The sequence below is a fragment of the Mirounga angustirostris genome, unplaced genomic scaffold, assembly GCF_029215605.1.
Source record: "Mirounga angustirostris isolate CCGP_5_RB_7025 unplaced genomic scaffold, mMirAng1.0.hap1 SCAF_15, whole genome shotgun sequence".
Lineage (NCBI taxonomy): Eukaryota > Metazoa > Chordata > Mammalia > Carnivora > Phocidae > Mirounga > Mirounga angustirostris.
The window spans coordinates 88,228,498-88,248,242 of record NW_026991723.1 but is presented as its reverse complement, the minus strand read 5'-3'; the positions used below and the strand labels follow the sequence as shown (position 1 = coordinate 88,248,242).

At 54.0% G+C, this 19,745-nt stretch overlaps 1 protein-coding gene across 1 annotated transcript in view; it reads right to left on the bottom strand.

The window, feature by feature from the left end:
- The window catches only part of HMCN2 (hemicentin 2), a 151,429-nt gene that overhangs the window by 7,871 nt on the left and 123,813 nt on the right, over positions 1-19,745 (bottom strand). Inside the window, exons 80-90 of the mRNA XM_064580098.1 lie at positions 19,326-19,460; positions 18,667-18,857; positions 17,555-17,768; positions 16,476-16,610; positions 15,056-15,246; positions 13,481-13,562; positions 6,649-6,918; positions 2,973-3,122; positions 1,522-1,659; positions 1,299-1,420; positions 723-960 (exon numbers count right to left, since the gene is read on the bottom strand). Coding sequence (XP_064436168.1) covers positions 723-960; positions 1,299-1,420; positions 1,522-1,659; positions 2,973-3,122; positions 6,649-6,918; positions 13,481-13,562; positions 15,056-15,246; positions 16,476-16,610; positions 17,555-17,768; positions 18,667-18,857; positions 19,326-19,460 — 1,866 coding nt within the window. The remainder of the gene's footprint in view (positions 1-722; positions 961-1,298; positions 1,421-1,521; positions 1,660-2,972; positions 3,123-6,648; positions 6,919-13,480; positions 13,563-15,055; positions 15,247-16,475; positions 16,611-17,554; positions 17,769-18,666; positions 18,858-19,325; positions 19,461-19,745) is intronic.

The following is a 19,745-nucleotide window of genomic DNA, read 5'->3' as shown; positions in this document are numbered from 1 at the left end:
TTGCTAAAGCAGTCACTGGGTGCCAGGTGAGGGTTTTAGAGAAAACACTGCTACTCCTGATACCCTCCAAGGTAGGGGATACTATGCCCATTTTACAGGTGGGAACCCTGAGGCTCGGAGAGGGCCAGGGCATTGCCGCCAAGGTCCCACAGCTGGGAAATGGTGTGGCTGGGTTTGAACCAGGGTCTGCCTGACCCCAAAGCTGTGCCCTTACCACGGTCCCATGTTCAATGTTACAAACAAGTTGGGACCTCAAATATTGGTACCAGGTGTATCTTTAGCATCCACTGGTTGTGTATACACAGCATACTCAGGTGGGCGGCCAGGGGCTCCAGCAGAGGCTCCTGGCTGCCTGGGTGGGGCCTCTGCTGCAGGGCCCTTGAGCAGAGGGGTGGCATGTGGCCGGAGTCTTGAACAGCGGCCCGGTGGGGGGTGGGCTTGGACCTTCACCATGGGACCAAGGAAAAGGCTCTGGAGGGTTCGAAGACGAGTGGCCCGAAGAGCTGTGTCCCTACTGGGGGTGTGGATGGTTGGACGGGAGCGAGGACACGCTGGAGGTGAGTGGACAAGGAGCTGAGCTGTCCCAGTCCCGAGTTTCTGGCCATGGACAGCAGGTGCAGGAGGTGGGCCGTCCCCTTGGCTTTCAGCCAGGTGCATCTGGGGCCCCTGCTGGGTGTTTAGCTGCGGCAGTGGGGAGTGGAGACAAAGGGTGGGGGCCTCACCAGCTTGCAGGGCTGTGGTAAGCTGGAAGTGCAGGGCCTCGGCCTTGGGGTCGAAGGCCGAGCTGATAGCCGAGGCCCGCAGGTGCTGCACCAGCTGAGGCTGGAGGCCCTGGGCCGCGTTGTACTGGATGCTGTGGTTACATCGCAGGAACATGGGAAGGCTGTCCTGCAGGAAGGGCTGTGTGGAGCCCACAAAGAGACGGCCCGGCCCTATCTGCACATAGCTCTCCTTGAAGTCCTGGAGGAGGAGGAGGAGGGGAAGGAGAGAGACAAATACTGTCCCAGATTTCAGCTTCCAAGGGGTAGGACCCTCAGCCTCCTATTCAAGGGGCCAGGAAGGCTGGAGGTGGAGGGCTGGTGGGCTTTTCACCCCCTCCTCCAGCCAGTTGGGCACCCTTGAGCAGATGACTTCCCTTTGGCATTCTTAAGTATGAAATGGGGAAGACACCTGAGAGGCTGGGCCCAGGGCATCCTCCCACTGGGCTAAGTGCTGGGGTGTCAGCAGGGGGTGCTTAGGGCAGCACATCCCATTCTCTCCCCTGCCCTCATCCTGCACAGCTCGGGGCTGGCCCCCACCTGCACTTGAAGATCTGCATCAGCCAGGCTCTCGGGGACGACGCCACTGATCACCACATCAAGGAGCAGGAGGCCATTGGGATCCAGGCCCCGGGCCTCCTGGGTCATCGTGAGCAGCTCCCCTGCAATCCGTCCCCGCCCAGCCTGGAGTCACCATGGGGGAGAGGCCCCGGGCTCAGGCCTCAGCCCCACCCAGCCTACCTGGAAGGAGACCCCTGCTCACCTGTGGCAAACTCCACGTGCGACTTCTGCAGGAAGCTGCCACCCGTCAGAGAGTGGCCGTTCAGGGCGTCCCCACTCTCTCCAGCCAGGGCCCAGTAGATGGGGGCGATGGTGACCACAAGCACCCGCATCAGAGGCCCTGCATGGGGCAGACGTGGAGGCTGGGTCAGGGCCAGATCCCGAAAGGCCACCACTCTCCTGCTCAAGATCCCTCTGTAGCTCCTTATTGCCCCAGGAGGGCTCAGCCCCTTCCCTCCCTGCCCAGGCCCAGCCCTGTGATCACCTGAGTCAGTTACTGGATCAGAACCTGGGAAGGGGTGAAGGCAAATATCCAGTTTGTGGAGAGGTTGTGAAAACGAACAGAATATATGTATACAAAAAAGGGCACGTAACTTGTTGATATTCAACTCAGTTCAACAAATCCTAAGGGTGACTGGGTCACCACAGAGCCTGGGACATAGGTGCTGGACCAAGCTGAAAATCAACCAAGTCTCCGCACTTAGAGACGCCTTCCAGAAGAGCCTGGGAGAGGAAGGCCATTGACTCGGAAAACAGGGCCAAAATATTGCTCTGGACATGGATTCCCAGACCTTCACGTGATGCCCAGCCCTCCTTGCAGGGCAGGGGGTGCCTTGGCCCGGGGATGGGGAAACCCCACTTGCTTGGGATCAGGGATGGTTGAGCTCAGCGGAACGGCCGCCTCGGAAGAGAGGTGTGGAGGACCGGTGCTCATGGCCAGGAGAGCCTGTTTCCGCCACTTGGAGGTTGGCCCACCTGGCTGGGGGCCAGCTGCTTCTCCCTGGCTCCTGCCTGGGCGGCTGGAAGCAGCACCCACATCTGGGCAGCCTCGCCCTGCTGACAGCCCACCTGGAGTCACCCCCAGCCGGAGCTCCCTGACCCCACAGTGTTCACACAGGCCTGCGGTCAAAGGCAGTTCTGGAAGTGCTTTAGCACTGCTCCCTCCCTGCTCTGGACCCTCAGGGTGCCCTGGGAAGGGCGAGACAGCAGGGTCTGCAACATCACTCCAGAACATTCCATTTGCTGTGGCACACTGACATATGAATCTGTTTGAAAGTGGACATTCCTTGGTGCTCTGGGCCTTTGAGCTAATTTTATTGTCCTCATTTCCCCCTTTCTGCCCCCTCCAGGCCATACCCCTAATCCTTCCTTTTCTATCTGCTCTTAACAGTGGGGGGGAACCTTACTTGGCCATCAGTGACCTCAAAAATCATCATCTGACTGCATTCACGTATGCTGATCATTTCACACTGTCTCGGTCTGATTTTTATTTTGTTTTGTTGGGAGGTAGTTGGGGGTGGGGGGGAAGTGGCCCGCACCTAAATCCACTTTGGCTTGGACTCGGGGCTTCGGGGCAGTCAGATTTCCTCCAGCCGTCAAGCCCTGAGCCAGCCTCAGAACCCAGGTGCAGGAGAAGCTCTGCCCCCCACTTACCCACACTCGCAGGGATGTGGTTGATGCTGCTCTGGATGGTGGTGATCCCAGAGCGTGCCCCCTGTTGCACGCTGGTGTTGAGGGTGGCCCTGCTAAACTCCTGGCCATTGATCACCCCGGACATGCTGCCCCGGCTCCCGCGGGGCTCCCCTGCGAGGAGGGAGAACAGTGACATTACCCACCTCTATGCCCTCAGAGTAAGCAGGTACTGTTACCCACTTCGCGGAGGAGTAACTGAGGCTCGGCGAGGGGAAATGATTTGCCCAAGGCCACACAGCTCGTGGGTGATGGACTCATTGCCCAGGGGATCCTGGCTCTGAGAGAGAGAGAGAGGGAGAGGCTTTTGAGAGGTGCCGTGCCCTGGGATGGTGCTGGCTTCTAATTCTGGCTCTGCCGTCACCTTCCTGGAAATCTGGGCAGGTCAGGCCCCCAAGACACCCTTGAGTTGGCTTATCTATAAAGTGAGGAGGTGGGACCACAGATGTGCCAAAGACCTGTTGGGTTCTAAAATGCCGGGAGCTCCTGATGGAGGGACTGGCATGCTCCTCTGAGCCAGGGCACCGGGCCAGGACCTGAATGCTGCCCCCTGAACATCCTTCATTCCATCCGTGGCCCTGGCTCCAGCCACCCCACAGCTGGATTTCCAAGAGCAGCCGGGCGGTCTGCAAGCAGGCGCTCTCCAGCCCTCATCAGAGGGTGCTTCCTCTGGCTAATGGGCCAGCTGTCTCCTCTGCACAGATGGCATTCTGGGGGGGGAGGTGAGAGACAGAAGCTAGCCTGCCTCTTCGCTCGCCGGCTCTCTGGGGAAATTAACAACCAATTGCCCATGATCTGTCAAAAAAATAACATAAAACACTCAACTGCCAGGATCCTAAATGGGTAAATCAGGGGGCTGGTTCATTCTGGATTCCAGGAAGCAGCGCTGTTTCCTGCAGCCCGGAGCTGGGGTTTTGATGAGATTTGATGCCCAACTGGGATGTCTCTCATCAATATCCGCAGCTCTGGGATTTATGGGAGGGACAGAGGAGCAGGCCATGAACCTACTAACCCTGGCCTCTTTAAAAGGGGAAGAGGAAGAAGTCGGGTGCAGAGAATAAAGGCAGCAGCATGGCCTGGCATCTTTCAAAGGGGACAAGAAATTGAAGTCTGGGGATGACAAGCCACCGTCAACTTTCTCAGACATGGGGTGACTCGGCAGCCTCTTGCCTCCCATGACGCCTGGAGGGGCTGCCCAGGCTGATGGGAAATGAAGAAGAGAAAACAGTGTTCATGGTGAGGGATCCTCAAAACCCCTGAACACCCTTTACCTAGCCATGCCCCATTGGAGGGACTTATCCCATAGACATATTCAGGCGAGCACACAAAGATGTGCATCACAGTGTCCATTTCAGAAAGGGGACTGGAAAAAAAACAACAACAACCCTAAACCTGTTGCTTATTTAACGACGCCAACAGCAATTAAGTTAGGGACTCCTGGGTGGCTCAGTCGGTTAAGCGGCTGCCTTCGGCTCAGGTCATGATCCCAGGGTCCTGGGATCGAGCCCCACATCATTGGGCTCCCTGCTCAGTGGGGAGCCTGCTTTTCCCTCTCCCTCTGCCCCTCTGCCTGCTTGTGCTCGCACTCTCTGTCAAATAAATACAAATAAAACCTTAAAAAAAAAAACAGCAATTAAGTTAGGAAAGCATCCCTGTGGAATATGAAACCACGAAAGAAGATGTAGGCTGGGTTTACTGTCATAGGATGTTGTCCAAACAGGTAGGTTGTAAGGGCAACCTATAAATTCCACCTCATTTATAAAAAAGAAAAAGTGCATCTCTTTACATTCGAGGGAAAAAAAGTGTAGAGAGATATAACCCCAAGTAGTGGCTGAGATGGCTGTTTCTGGTCATTGAAGGAGGTGAGAAAATTGGTAAGTCATTTTCTCTTCATAGATTCGTTTCCAACTTATCTGGCCTTTCTATAATTAGCATACAGGAGACTTTAAACATGGCCGTTTCCATTTAAAAAGTAAGGAGGCTGTTATGAATTAAATGATGTCCCCTTAAAAAGATGTGTAGGGGCCCCTGAAGACAGGGTCTGGGGGCACCTGGGTGGCTCAGTTGGTTAAGCGTCTGCCTTCGGCTCAGGTCATGATCTCAGGGTCCTGGGATCGAGCCCCGCATCGGGCTCCCCGCTGTGCAGGCAGTCTGCTTCTCCCTCTCCCTCTGCCTGCCCCTCTGCCTACTTGGGCTCTCTCTCTGTCAAATAAAAAAAAATCTTAAAAAAAAAAAAATGAAGACAGGGTCTGTACAGAGGGGATCAAGTTAACATAAGGTCATTAGGGTAGGCCCTAACTTAATAACTGATGTCCTTATGTGAAGGGGAAATTTAGAGGCGGGCATGTTCCCCGGGGGGAAAACACCATGGGAACTTGTAGGTGGAGATTTGGGTGATGCTTCTATGAGCCAAGGAGCACCACAGGTTGCCAGCAAACCATCAGAAGCTAGGGTTGGGGCATGGGACAGACTCTCTATCACAGATCTTGGAGGGGACCAACGCTGCTTATCCTCGATCTTAGATTTCTGGCTTCCAGAACTGAGAGACACTACATTTCTGAGAAGCCACCCAGGCTGTAGTACTTTGCTATGGCAGCCCTGGGAGACTCATCCAGAAGCCACATGCAGGGCTCGGTGGTTTGGGGTGGGGGCTTCCGAATGGGAGAGGACAAGGACGGGGACCAAGCTCTGAAATAAAGGGAGGGTCCGCTCAGACCGAAAGCTGCCCCCGAGGCAGCATCTGTGGCCGGGTGTCAGAGGACCCCGGGGTTTCTGGAGCTGTGTGGGGGGTGTTCTAGCCCTGTCTGCAGGAGATGAGGAGACCAGGGGCCAGAAAGGGTCCCGCCGTTGGTTGGCTCAATGGATTTCAAGTGGTTTTCAAGAGGCAGCGTGTCAAGTCCCAAGTCCTGATAGTCTAGAGGTGCTGCCTGGAAAGGTATTCTACAGAGACGTGAAGAAGTGATCTGACAGTGTGCGCGAAGACAGATGAGTGACGGCCGCCATGGCCAGGGACAGACACGTACTCCCCAGATAGGGAGTATTTGCTACAGAGACACAGAAACGACAGTCAGAAGCAATATCCGGAGACTTTGCATTGTGCAGTCTGAGTCATTTTGCTGTGGTTTCTCGGGATAGCCCTTTTCTCTGTTTTGAAGTCTGGTCTGGCCCCAGGTGGAAGGGAGCTGAGCGGGGAGGCCCGATGTGGCCGGGGTCTCTGATGCCAGAAAGCAGCATCCGTTACCGCCTCCCTACCATGGCCTAATTCACACTTTGCCCAACAACCCCCAAAGGCGGCACCACGGATGTCCTTGTTTTATTCTCCCTACTTCACAAAACTGTGGAATACCCCCAAAAGAAGACCCATGTTTGTGCCAGGTAAGCAGGAACGGCCAGGGTCCCCGTCCAGTACAAGTGGGCCAACACTTAGCCTCTTAGAGCCTCAGTTTCCCCAACTGTAAAGGGCCCGGTGGGTAAGATCAGTCCCTGCCGGCTGGCTCCGTGTAAGTTTGTGACTCTAAGCAAAGAGAAGAGTCAGGGAGCCGGCAGGGCGGGGGGCCGCGTCCCCCATAAGCAACACACAAATCCCCACTGAGCAGATCCCGCCTCTGTCCCCCACGGGCTGAGCGGAGACGCCCCGTACCTCTCACGGCCAGGACGGCCCGGGCCGTGGCGGAGCCCAGGAGGTTGTGAGCGACGCACTCGTATGTGCCCGCGTCCCCGGCTTCCACTCGCCGCAGCCACAGGCTCCCATCCGGCAGGGTCCGGAGCCGCCGGCTGGCCCGCAAGGGCTGGCCCGCTCGCAGCCACTCCACTGTGGGCACTGGCTCTCCCGAGGCCTGACACTGCAGGGCCACGTCCTCCCCGGATCTCACGGTCACGTCCTGGGGCTCCACCCGGAACACCGGGGCACCTGTGGGAGGCCCGGGGCGGCTTTAGGGCACGTTTTAGTATTTGTATACGTTTCTTCATTCAAACAGATTAGAAAACGCAGAGATAGAAAGGGGACGATAGAATCACAAGTGACCATCACATCCAGTTACTGTTCTGACAGTATTTCCCTCCAGACACTGTTTCCCAGAATGTGACCGTAGTGCTCACAGCTGCTTGCTTGCTTGCTTGCTTCCTTTTTCATCCCACAATAAATCTTAAGTGCCTCCCCACGCCATGAGACATTCGTTCCGAGTGCCTACTTGGTGTTCCACTGTTTGGGTCTATTACAGGGATGTTTCCAACGCGGTGCCCCTACTTGGTGCCAGATGGGAGACGGGGCCCCGTCACCTGCTGTGGGTGAGTCTCACCAAGTGGCTCCCTGACCCTCCGTCTCCTCATCTGAAAGATGGCCATCCCTGTCCACTCACTGCCACAAATCCTCCAGAGCGGCTGTGAGGAAAAGGCCTCACATTCCCAGCGCTGGGGAGGACGGGGGCGAGGCGAGCTCGCACACACGGGGGAACAGGGGCACAGCCATGTGGAGAAGGGCCGGCCAGGGCGTCAAACAGCAGTAGTCTGCTCTCTCACAGCTCTGGAGGCCAGGAGTCCAAACGCAGCTATTTCACAGGGTAACATCAAGGTGTCCTTCTTCCTCCAGAGGCTGCAGGGCAGAATCCGTTTCTTGCCTCTTCCAGCTTCTGGTGGCTTCTAGCGTTCCCTGGCTTGAGGCTGCGTCCCCCCAGTCTCTGCCTCCATCTTCCCCTCCTCTTCCTCCCACCCCCTCCTCTTCCTCCCCTCCCCTCCTCTTCCCCCCCCCATATATAAGAGATATATGCCTCTCTCTTATAAAAGCACTTGTGATAGCATTTAGGGCCCACCAAGACAACCCAAGATAACCTCCTCATCTTAAGATCCTTAACTTAATCATGTCTGCAAAGATCCTTTTTCCAAATAAGATCACATTCACAGGTCCCAGAGCCAGGATCTCCTAAAGCAGAACGTATGGCTGCTGTATGTCCCAGCCACTCCTGGATCGATACCCTAACAGAAACGTGCATGCGGGGGCGCCTGGGTGGCTCAGTTGGTTGGGCGACTGCCTTCGGCTCAGGTCATGATCCCGGAGTCCTGGGATCAAGTCCTGCATCGGGCTCCCTGCTCAGCGGGGAGCCTGCTTCTCTGTCTCACCCTCTCCCCTCTCATGCTGTTTCTCACTCTTTCTCTCTCAAATAAATAAATTTAAAAAATCTTAAAAAAAAAAAAGAAAGAAACATGTATGTGTGTCCACCAAAGGCATGCGTTAGAATACGGAAGCAGTGCTGTTCATAACTGCCCGGAAGTGCGGTGCAAGACGCAAACCGTGGCGTATCCACTCGGCAGCCAACCATACAGCAACGAGAATGGATGAAGGCCTTCCATGTTTGATCTCACACACAGTGCTGTGCCCAGGAAGCCTGACGCGAGAGCACATACGATATGGTTCCATTTAAATAAAGGTCAGAAATAAACAGGAGCACAACGCTGGCCACCGCTGCGTGAAGAGGCCAGCAAGTCCGCTCCCCCAAAAACCAAACATAAAACTTGACAAAATTATCCACACCAACTATTTCAGGGCTCTAGAAGGCCATGAAAGGCAAACAACAAATTGAGCATCATTTCTCCGTGAGAAGCTTCTAGAACTTCGGGCGAGAACGGTGGAGATGTGGGGCCTGGGGCTGCACCCATCTCCCGCCCCCACTTCACCGTGGTCGTCCTGGTGGTTTTGCTGGGGCAGGGCTGGCTGCCAAACCAGCTCTTGCTATCACAAGGGACCGGCTTGATTTGCAGGCGAGGATGCAGGCGCATTCTGAGAGACCGGGGTGTTGTCGGGGGACGGGGTGGGCAGAACTGGCAGGAAGCAAATGGGGACCTGGCACCTCTGCTGGCCTGAGGAAAGCAGGGGACCAGCTGGAAGCTTAATGAGAAGAGCCGGGAAATGAGGGAGCCCTGGAAAGGCCAGATCAGCTCTCTGCACATCCCTGGCTTCCACAGACCATGTGAACCTGTGCAGGGATCCAGGGGTGGAAGGGGGTGCGGGGCAGGAAGAGTCAAAGTCGAGGCCATTCTCAGACTGCCTGAACTCTGAATCACTCCACAGCCACGCGCAGATGCATCCATGGAGGATGGAGCCTTAGTTTCTTCGCCCTTAATTTTCAGCAACTTTGACTGTGATGTCTCTGGTGCAGAATTTCCTTGGGTTTATCCTGTTTGAGTTTTGCTCAGCTTCTTGAATCTGTAGGCTTAGGCCTTTAGTGAAATTTTGCAAAATTCCAGCTCTCATTTCTTTGAATACTGCTCACCCCTTTCTCCTTTCCCTCCAGGACTCTGATGCCACCCTGTCACATCTCGGCTTCGTCCCACACGTGTCTGTGGCTCTGCTCCTTGTTTTTTTCCGAGTCTGTTTCCTCTCTGTTGTTCAGACTAGGTAAATTCTATTGTTACATCTTCAAAACCACTAATTCTTTCCTTTGTCCTCTTCATACTACACCACTGAAGTTTTCATTTTATTATCAGTTAAGTCCTACAACTTCCCTTTGGTTCTTTGTAGCTCCTATTGGTGCCGTCTTGTTTCAAGCATGTTTCTAATTGCTCAGCCAGGCATTCTTAACGACGCTTATTTTAAGATCCTTGTCAGATCATTCCAACCTCTGTCGCTGTCCGTGGATCAGCGACAATTGAGAGTTTTCTTGTTGTTAATCAGACAAGTGAGTTTCAGCTGCATCCTGAACACTCTGAGCATGACAAGCCTCTGCTTCTTACTTCCCAGCAGGCCCCCTCTGCTGCTTCATTGCTACCAGGTGAGAGTAAAAATCCAGCTTCCCTAGGTGGCCTCCGTGGGCACCCCAGAACACGAGGGGTGCTCTACTACTCCCAGGCAGGCATGGAGGTTCAGGGTTCCCACTTCTCTCTGCCGACGTCACCCTGGCTGGGGGGTGGGGGAACATGTGCTATTGCCCCTCACTTGGCCTCACCTGACTCCACCCCCCCGGGGGGGGCACAGGGGTGCTCGGGATAGGGGGCACGGGTAGAAGTGTAGGCTCCCCACCCACTTGGTCTTCGTTGAAGGGGCTTGGGGTGGGGCTGCAGTTTTTTTCACAGTGTTTGGCTGGACTAGGGTGGTCATCATCGGAAAGCTTTCCATCTTGCTATGCTGTTCCTTTCCTGGTCCTATAGCAAGAGAGAGCAGGCTTTTGCCGGGGCTGTCTGTACATGTGTGTGTGAGGGCCCCTTGGTCCCTTAGCAAACATTCTGCCCAGGATACACGAGGCAAAAAGAGAAACGGGGGAATCCATTGCATTGTCACTCCACAGGTCCCAAGATCCTTAGTCTAGTCAGTCCTTCTTTTCTCTATCTTTCAGAGTCAGTGTTTGTCTTCTATGTAACGTCCAAGGTGTTCAGCCGTATGCAGCGGGAGGAGTAGGGAGAAGCACATCTACGCTGTCTTGTCTGGAACCAGAATCAATCCCCAACCCCTGCAGTCCATGACCAAAACTCTCAACAAACTACATAGAAAACTTCCTCCACCTGATAAAAAGCACATGCAAAACCCCACAGCTGCCGTCATACTCAACGGTGGAAGACGGAATGCTCCCTGTCTACAGCTGGAAACAAGGTGAGGCTGTCTGCTCTCTCCACTTCTACTCAGTCTTGCATCAAGGGTCTAACCGATGAAATGCGGCAATGCAAAGAAATGAAAGGTATCCGCAGTGGCAAGGGAGAGGTAAACTGTCTCCACTCCTAGGTGACGTGTAGAAAATCCTATACACAGAAGCTCCTAAGGAATCTAGCAAAAATGACCAGAACTCAAAAACAAATTCAGCAAGGTTTCGAAGATCGAGATATAAAAATCAATTGGATTTTTGTATATTAGCAATGCAAAACCCAAAAATTAAACCAATAATAATTCAATAGCATCAAAAATAATGAAATACTTAGTAATCAATGTAACAAAAAGGGATAAGACCTGTGAACTATTAAGACATCACTGAGGAAACTAAGATCTACATAAATTGTACAGAGCAATTGCATATCCATATGCAAAAAAAAAAAGAAAAAGGAATTTAGAAAAAGGGACTTATTTCACACAAAAATTAACTCAAAGTGAAAGTGGATCACAGACTTCCATGTAAAAATGAAAACTGTCAACCTTATAGGAGAATGTGACCTTAGGCTAAACAAAGATTTTTTTAGCTATAATACCAAACACACAGTCTATAAAATACAAAATTGATAAATTTGGACTTCGTCAAATTTTAACGCTTTTGCTCTTCCAAAGCACCGATAGGAAAATGCAGAGACAAGCCACAGAATGGAGGGAAATATCTGTAAATCACGTATCTGATAAAGGACTTGTAGGCAGACGACATAAAGAACTCTCAGAACTCATTCATAAGACAAACAACCCAATTGTAAAATGAGCAAAACATCTGAAAAACACTTACCCAGAGAAGACACATGAACGAGCTATACACACACACACACACACACACACAAAGACGCTCAATATCATTAGTTATTAGAGGGATGCAAATGAAAACCGTGGTGAGATACTAGTTTGCACCCACGGGATGACTGACTAAAAAAGGCAGACAACAAAAAAGTTGGCAAGAATGTAGAGAAACCGAAGCCTCATACACTGCTAGAAGAAGAGCAAAATAGTACAGCCAGTTTGGTGGTTTCCTGAAAAATTAGCTATATCAAGCAATGCACTCCTAGGAATCTACCCAGGACAAAGGAGGACACATATCCACACAAAGACTTGCATGCCAATGTTCACAGCAGCATTATTTGTAATAGCCCCAAATCAGAAACCAGCTAACTGTCTAGTAACTGATGAATGGATACTGTTCAGCAATAAAACGGGATGAAGCACTGATAGGTGCTATAATATGGATGAAGTGTGAACACACTGATGAGTGAAAGAACTCGGAACTGAAGAATACACAGGATTCCACTTAGATGAGGTTTCCAGAAAGGTGTGTCCACAGAGGCAGAAGGCGGATTGGCAGCTGCCTGGGGCTGGGGGCGGGAGCAGACGGGCAGGGGGAGCTTCCTGGAGTGATAAGAAATGTCCCAGAAACAGATCGTGGTGATGGATGGACAATGCTATGAGTTTACTAAGAATCGCTAACTGCAGGCTTAGAATGGGTGAATTTTTTCATTTTTAAGAAGTGTGGTAGAAAACAAATAACATGAAGTTTACCATCTTAACCATTTTGAAGTATAGTGTTGAGTAGTGAAGTGTGTTCACACTGTTGGGCAACCCTCACTGCCATCCACCTCTAGGACCCTCTCATCTTGCAAAACCAAAACTCTAGATCCATTCACCCACTTCTCTCCATTGTCCCCCCCACCATCAGCTTTCTGTTTCTATGACTCTGACAACTCTAGATACCTCATATAATTGGGAGTCATACAGTGTGTTTTGGTCACTGCCTTATTTCACTTGAGGCCCTCAAGTTTCGTTCATGTTGTAGCAGGTGTCAGATTTCCTTCTTTTTAAAGGGTGGATATTCCACTGTATGAATGGGTGAATTTTGTGGTATATATCTTAATGAAGCTGTTTTTTTCAAAGTAATCTCTATGCCCAACATGGGGCTCGAACTCACGACCCCAAGATCAAGAGCCCCATGCTCTACCGACTGTGCCAGCCAGGCACCCCAAGCTGACTTTTAAAGGTAAAACTCTGGACAGGGATCACCTAGGGGCAGGGGGCATTGACTGGAAAGGGGGTACGATATGATGGGAGTGGCTGGGAGCTGGTAGTGTTCCATTTTTCTATTTTTGCTCTGGGTGCAAGTTAACCTGGTGGGTTCATGTTATGAAGATTTGTCGAGGGGCGCCTGGCTGGCTCAGTCAGTCAAGCATCCGACTCTTGATTTTGGCTCAGCTCATGATCTCTGGGTCGTGAGACTGAGCCCTGTGTGGGGCTCTGCACTGGGCATGGAGCCTGCTTGAGATTCTCTCTCTCCCTCTCCCCCGCCCCTCCCTGCTTGCACTCTCTTTTCTCTCTCTCTCTTTTTCTAAGTAAGTAAGTAAATAAATAAAAGATTAAAAAACAAAATTCACTGAGCTGTACCCTTATAACATTGTATTCTCCCTATGTGTGTTTATCTTCAATAAAAAGTTGTACTCAAAATCCCTATTTAGACGATTTGGCAGGGTTACTTTGGGGTTCAGATGGTACTCTGTAAACTACCAGCTACTTGGCAAATCCAAGAGCTGTGACTGTGATCTTGTGGATGGTTGTGAGTTTGAATAAATGGGGCCCCCGCCCAGGCCTAGCTGTTGGGTCCCTGGATTTTCATGGGACCTCAACTGCGTGTTCTCGACAAATATTTGTCAGAGAATTCCCAGTCTGTGGCCCTTCCTCTCTGCCCTCCATTCTGATCAGACAGCCTGGGACGCACCACGCCAGCCTCAGCACGGCTGCTCGACCCCCTGAGCGCCCCCCGACACTGTCCCTACCCACCCAGGGCCCAAGCGAGGGGGAGGCCGAGACTCACTCTGCAGCACGAGGATCACTACTTTCTCCACCACGCCCACCTCATTCTCTGCGAGGCATTGGTACTGGCCGGCGTCGTCCATCTGCAGGGGGGCATGGGAGGGGGTGCGTGGTGTTCAGGAGAGCAGGATGAGGGGGCCATTCGGGGCATGGAAACAGGCGACTGGAGTAAGACCCATCTAACCAGAGGAGCTTAGAGGGTAAACCAGCCGGGGGCTTGTGGAGTTCATCAGAAGAGCCTCCACGGCTCTTGTCAACAGACATCCAAAGAGGATCTAGCCTCTTTCACACCTGGAACATGGGGGGCAATGGTGACTGAGAGCATGGATTTGCTGCCCTTGGTGGAGCCACATGCTGCAAAAGCATGATTTAGATCCCCCTCTTCCAAACTGGGTACAATGAAGTATCATCACTCCATGGCACATTATTAGGGATTCCTTGAAAAAAGGGCTCCGTGGTGAAGTAAGTTCGGGAAACACTGAGTCAGACAACAACCCACTTCTGGCTGCGAGATTCCTTGGGGCTTTTACTGTGCGGGCGTGTGCCGCGAGCCTTCCAGAGGGTTTGTGGTGTTTTCCCAGCTTAGCGAGAGAGAAGCTTTTTCTACAGGATACCCACCACCACGGCCAGTGAGGAAGCCCGGGAAGAACACAGCTCAGATTCACTTCTGAGCGGCAATGCCACCAGGAGTGGGAGCTGGGGGGCAGCCTGAGGCCACCGTCTACACCCAGAAGGTGATATCCTGGAGGCCGCTCCCAAGGGACTGTGGAGGCAGCACAGCATGCAGGTGAGAGTGGAGATTTGGGGGTCAGATCAGGATGGGACTAAATCTGGCTCCACTGGGGACGGTCCTGGACTCATTACAAATACGCCGCCATGTCCCCATACGAGTACACGTCATCTCCCCATTGCTAAAATGGGGATCATGGCCGCTAAGATTGGACAGGAAATCATGCTCATCAGAGCAAAAGTATCTACCAGGGCCTAGCCCGTGGTAGAGACTCAGGTAATGGTGGGCGAAAGCAAGGGCCCCGAGAAAGAGCCTAACAGGACAGTATTATGGATGTCCACATGACCACTGGGAAGGTGAGGGGGGCTGCCCCAGGGCTCAACACTTTGGAAACAGCATAGAGCAGGAGTCAGGAAAGCTGGGATGGGGTCCTGCCTTGGGCACTTACTGGTCATGGGGCTCTCTGAGCCTCAGTGTCTTCATCTGTAAAATGGGGCACTCTTACTTGTCTACTTTGCGCTATGGGGTTGTTAATAATCACATTTATTGGTATTACCCAGGGGCCAGTCACTCTTAAATTCCTGGCATGGGTCATCTCACTGATTTCTTACGATAAACCTATGAGGTAGAAACAACTATTAGCCTCACTGAACGGCCAGGGTGACTGAAGCACAGAGAAAAGTCACAGGCTGGAGGTTACTTGAGTTAGTGGCGGGGAGAATCTGGGTCATGGGTGGGAAAGTGCTTTGTAGACTGTAGGGGACTGTGGCAACCTAAAGAACTCTCCTAAGCCATCAGAAAAGGCTGTGGGATGTCCCCACCCCAAGGCACTGGGTCCCGCCTTGCCTCCGTCCTGCGGATGGTCAGCGAGCCATTCTGTAGCCGATACCGGAGCCGGCTGCCCCAGAGCGGGAGGCCATCTTTGATCCAGTGGATGTCAGGTGCCGGGGCGCCACGGACCACACAGTCCAGCTGGATGCTGCTCCCCACAGGCTCCACCAGGTAGGAGAAGGCCTCCCCTTGCAACACAGGGGCTTCTGCAAGATAACATCAGACAAAATGTCAGAAAGGAGGTTCCCTCAGCCTCTCCCATAAACCCATCCCCAGAGGCTCCTGCTGGCCCAGCATGACTGTGAATAGTCAACACATCAGGGATGGCAGACAACTTCCATGTCACGGGTCAAGCGAAATAGACTGCTGGGAACACCGATTTGAAACGGAGTGGGAATAGTGCTGCGATTGATTAGTGATGCCTGAGGCAGGCACAGGACGTAAGGTAGTGTTATGAGTGTCATATACTTGCTCGAATGGATGGATTGTCCCAGCTGCAGAGTACCTGCCAGGGACTTTGGGAAATAAAGACTACATAACCATTAGGACACCTTGGGTTGGACAGAGCAACACTAAGACATCCCTGATCCTCGCTTCATGCAAATCGTTTTTTTTAAGATTTTATTATTTATTTATTTATTTATTTATTTATTTATTTATTTATTTATTTATTTATTGTGCATGAATGGGGAAGGGGCAGAGGGAGAGGGAGAGAGAGAGCATCTCAAGCAGACTCTGTGCTGAGCGTGGAGCCCAATGCAGGGCTCGATCCCACGACCCATGAGATCATGACCTGAGCCAAAATCAAGAGTGGGATGCTTAAAGGACTGAGCCATGCAAGCGCCCCCATGCAAATCTTAAACCACTCTTGGCTGCCCCATGTCAGTTTCCAGGCTTGCTGGTTTCCTGAGGCTGAAACCAGCTGCACCTGCGTCCTGGTGCCTTGGGCTGCTCATTCCCCTCTATGAAGCTCCACCCTACCCATCCTGAAAGGAAGCAAACTAAGTCATGGCATCATGGAGGGTTACCATGCTGCCCTTGACCGAGCAGGGTCGTGGGGGACAACTGGTAGGCTGGCAAGCTTCAGGCATTTTCCTGCCGGGGTACCTTGGCCTCCGTGCCCTCCTTCTACACGGGCCCCATGCCGCTGAGGGCGGTGCTGCCCACCAATTGGTCAGATCTCATTCTACCTGCAGCCAACTCATCTGGGGAACATAAGAAATCCTGATGCTGGGGCTTCACCCCAGAGAGGCTGGTTTTTGGAGTCAGAGGGGGAACCTGGGCCTCAGCATTTTCTAAAGTCCCCCAGGAGATCCTAAGGCACAGTCAGGGTGGAGGGTTACTAGTTCAGAGGTCAGGAGGTCTATTTCTTAGAAAAACCAACACATCGGGTTCATCGGGGGTCTCAGGAAAGGCCACAAGGCTCACGCCCTACCCTTCACATGGACGAAGCTGACAGCCTGCACGCGGCCCACTCTGTTCTCGGCCCAGCAGACGTAGGTCCCGCTGTCCTCTCTGGTGACGGCCACCCGCTGCAGGGTGCTGCCCCCATCCTGCTCAGACACGCCCTCTGGTAGAAAAGAGATGCCCCGCAGGGTTTTGAGTCCAGGGTGCTAGGGACCCCTCCTGCCCTGAATACTTCACTCAGGCCGGGGTACCCAGCAGGTGTTTAGCAAAGACATGAAAACAGGTGTCTCTTCCCGAGGTGGGAGCTTGACCATGTCAGACCCATTCACGGCAGGCACAGGCCACGGTAGGGGATGCGCTGGAAGAACCAGACTTCTATCATTTTCAAGTCTGCACCATGAGCTGGCTGCGTGGGCGAGGGTAGGTCTTTGGGGGCCTATTAACATGCACTTCCCGCATTAAACCAGTTCACCCTCAGCACCCCTGTTATCTCCATCTTGAGATGAAGAAGCTGGGCTCAGAGAGGCTGAATCACTCCCCCAAACTCCCTCCCTGGGAGGTGGCGGGGTCCAGGCAAAGTGTTCCTCACAGGTGCACAAAGGTGAGCTTCTGAGCCCATTTCATAGCTCCTGGACTCCGGTTTAGGGGCGTCTGAAAATATCACTTTGCAGTGGAGGGGACTCAGCAACTCATCAATTCAGCAGACATTTATTGAGCACCTACTATATACCCTGTGCCCTGTGCAGGCCCTGTGCCTCTCTAAACATCACCTGGGGACCAGATGGGAGAACAGAGCCCCGCCCCCAAGGAAAGGAGTTTTCCCAGGGGCCCACAGTGGGAGCAGCAGTGCTGGGTTGGAACACAAGGCCCATCCCGGCCCTGAGGTCTCGGGGTTGAGTCTTTTCGCAGGTGGCTTCTTGTCAGGTCTGACGTGTGACCCGTCACATACGGCCACACGTGTGTTTGCTCTGCTCCCCCCGCACAGGGCCAAGTCTGGAGACCCAGAACCTGACACCGTCTTCCTCTCCACGAGGTTGGGTCGCCCCACCAGTCTGCCCTCCTCCCGGGTCCTGGGTCCCCATCCACCCGCTCCCAGGAGGCCCAGACCCGTGACTGGCCGGTCGTTGATGGTCCAGCCAATGCGGGGGGTAGGGCTGCCCCGGGCCGCACAGCGAAGCCACAGCCTGTCCCCGAGGTGCAGGCTTCGGTCCCCAGGCAGGGTGGTGAAGACGGGCAGTGCCAGGATGCTGAGGTGCACGCGGCGGCGGGCGCGGCCCACGGCGTTCTCGGCCACGCAGGTGTAGGTCCCAGCGTCCTGACTCTGTCGGCAGAGGAGGGGTCAGCCTGAGCACTGCCCCCACCCGCAGCTCCTAGGGACCGCTTCTCCTGTAGGTTCCCTGGGAGCATGCAGCCCAGAGAGGTGAAGGGGCTTGCTCAAGGTCACACAGCCAGTAAATGGCCCTGCTTCACCGCTTCACCGCTGCGCCCCCCTGCAGCCTTCCTAACCATCCAAGCCCTGACTGCACGATGGTAACAACACCCACGATGTGCCGGACGCCTTGTGCGGGACTTCACCTGCACCAGCTCATCCATGCTCCCATCATCCCTGAGACAGGCCCCGTGTTGAGTGCCTTTTGTAGAGAGGGCTCAGCCAAGCTTTGAGACGTCCCGTGGGGCATTGCAGCAAGGCTGGTGCACTCACCATGCTATCTGGCTCTCCGTGCGGCAAGGTCAGAGGACCCTGTGACTGCCCCCCCACCCCCGCAGCAGGTGCACCCACCGAGCCACCGCCCATCCATCCAGAGAGAGGCCCGTTTGTAATTAGAGAATCTAAGTGCTGTTGGGGAAGTGGGGTGGGGATCACACCCACGCCCTGGGCTCAGGTCAGCAACAAAGCAGGGTGGACAACAAACAGGCACTGCGTGGGGACACAGAGTCATCTCTGTGCCCCGCCCCCCGCCCCGTCCAGGGCTCCTTCCATCCCTCAGGAATTAGCCACGGAGGTCCAGGTTCAAATCTTGGTTCTGCCTCTTGGCAAAAACTGGATACACTCTGAGCCTCAGTTTCTTCATCTGTACTTGGGGATTATAATACCCCTGGGATTAAAAGCTGCACAGCGCTCAGCACAGACCATGACAAACAGGGGGCTGCTCAGCAGAGATTTTCTGCTCCCATTGTCATTATTACTCCCCTTCGTGCGCACAGGGTGGGAGGCTCACCTCCAGGTTCTTCACCAGCAGCTCCCCCGAAGGCTGGATGGTGAACTTCCCCTCGGCTCCGGACACGGGCTGGCCATCTTTTTCCCAGGTGATGCTGGGCTCAGGACTGCCGCTGGGCGAGCAGGGCAAGAGGGCGTGGGAGCCTTCGGTAATGGACAGGTCAGGGAGGCCAGTCTCGATCACAGGCGGGACTGTGGGGAGAGGGAGGGCCACGTGGGGACGGGGGCTGGGCTGGGCTGGGCTGCCCCTCTCCAGCACCCTAGGCAGTCGGCATCCCCCTCGCCCCTTCCTCCACCCCCATCTGCTGCCTCCACCACCTCTGTCATAGGCCATTGCCCGTGCTCTGGACAATTTGGGGACCGTTGAGTTTGGTGAAGCTGTGACAGGGTGATGCCAATGTACACACAATGGCTAAGGGGACAGAAATGGCTTTTGTTACTGGAAAGCCACAAATGAATGAGGGATGATTCATGAAAGGTCAGAGGACGCAGAGGGACCCGAGTTACGGTCAAAAGGCAGACCTTGAGCACAAAATGGGAGAAGATGCTTTTCCCTCAGTTCCATCTGGAATACAAGCCACGCTGGGATAGGGAAGGATGCAGGGATGCCGAAGGCCCTAGCCCTCTGGGGTCCGCCTCAGCCCCCTTCCCTGGGCCCACCTTGCACCACCAGCCGTGTTTTCCCCACGGCGCTGCCCGCGCTGTTCTGGGCAAGGCAAAAATAGTTCCCGGCATCCTCTGGGCTGGCGTGGATAATCCGAAGCTGTCCGGTGGGTAGGACCTGGGTACTTGCTCCTGGATTAGCGGGGAGGAAATTGGGGGCTGGTGGTGGGGGCAGCAGGACCACCGAGGAGGGCAGGAGGGCCACTTGGCTATTCTGTTTGACCAGGCAGCAAGTGCCTTGTTGTGATCACAGGGTTCAGGGGGACAGAGCCCCAGAGCCCAGCCAGGCTGCCCCCGCCACTCCTATCCTGCCAACTCCGCCACTGAGTGCTCAGACTATCAAGCTCTGGCTGGTGAACAGAGACAGGTGGGCAGGAGGTGAAGCGGACGCATGGACTTTCTGGGACCTCCCAGCAG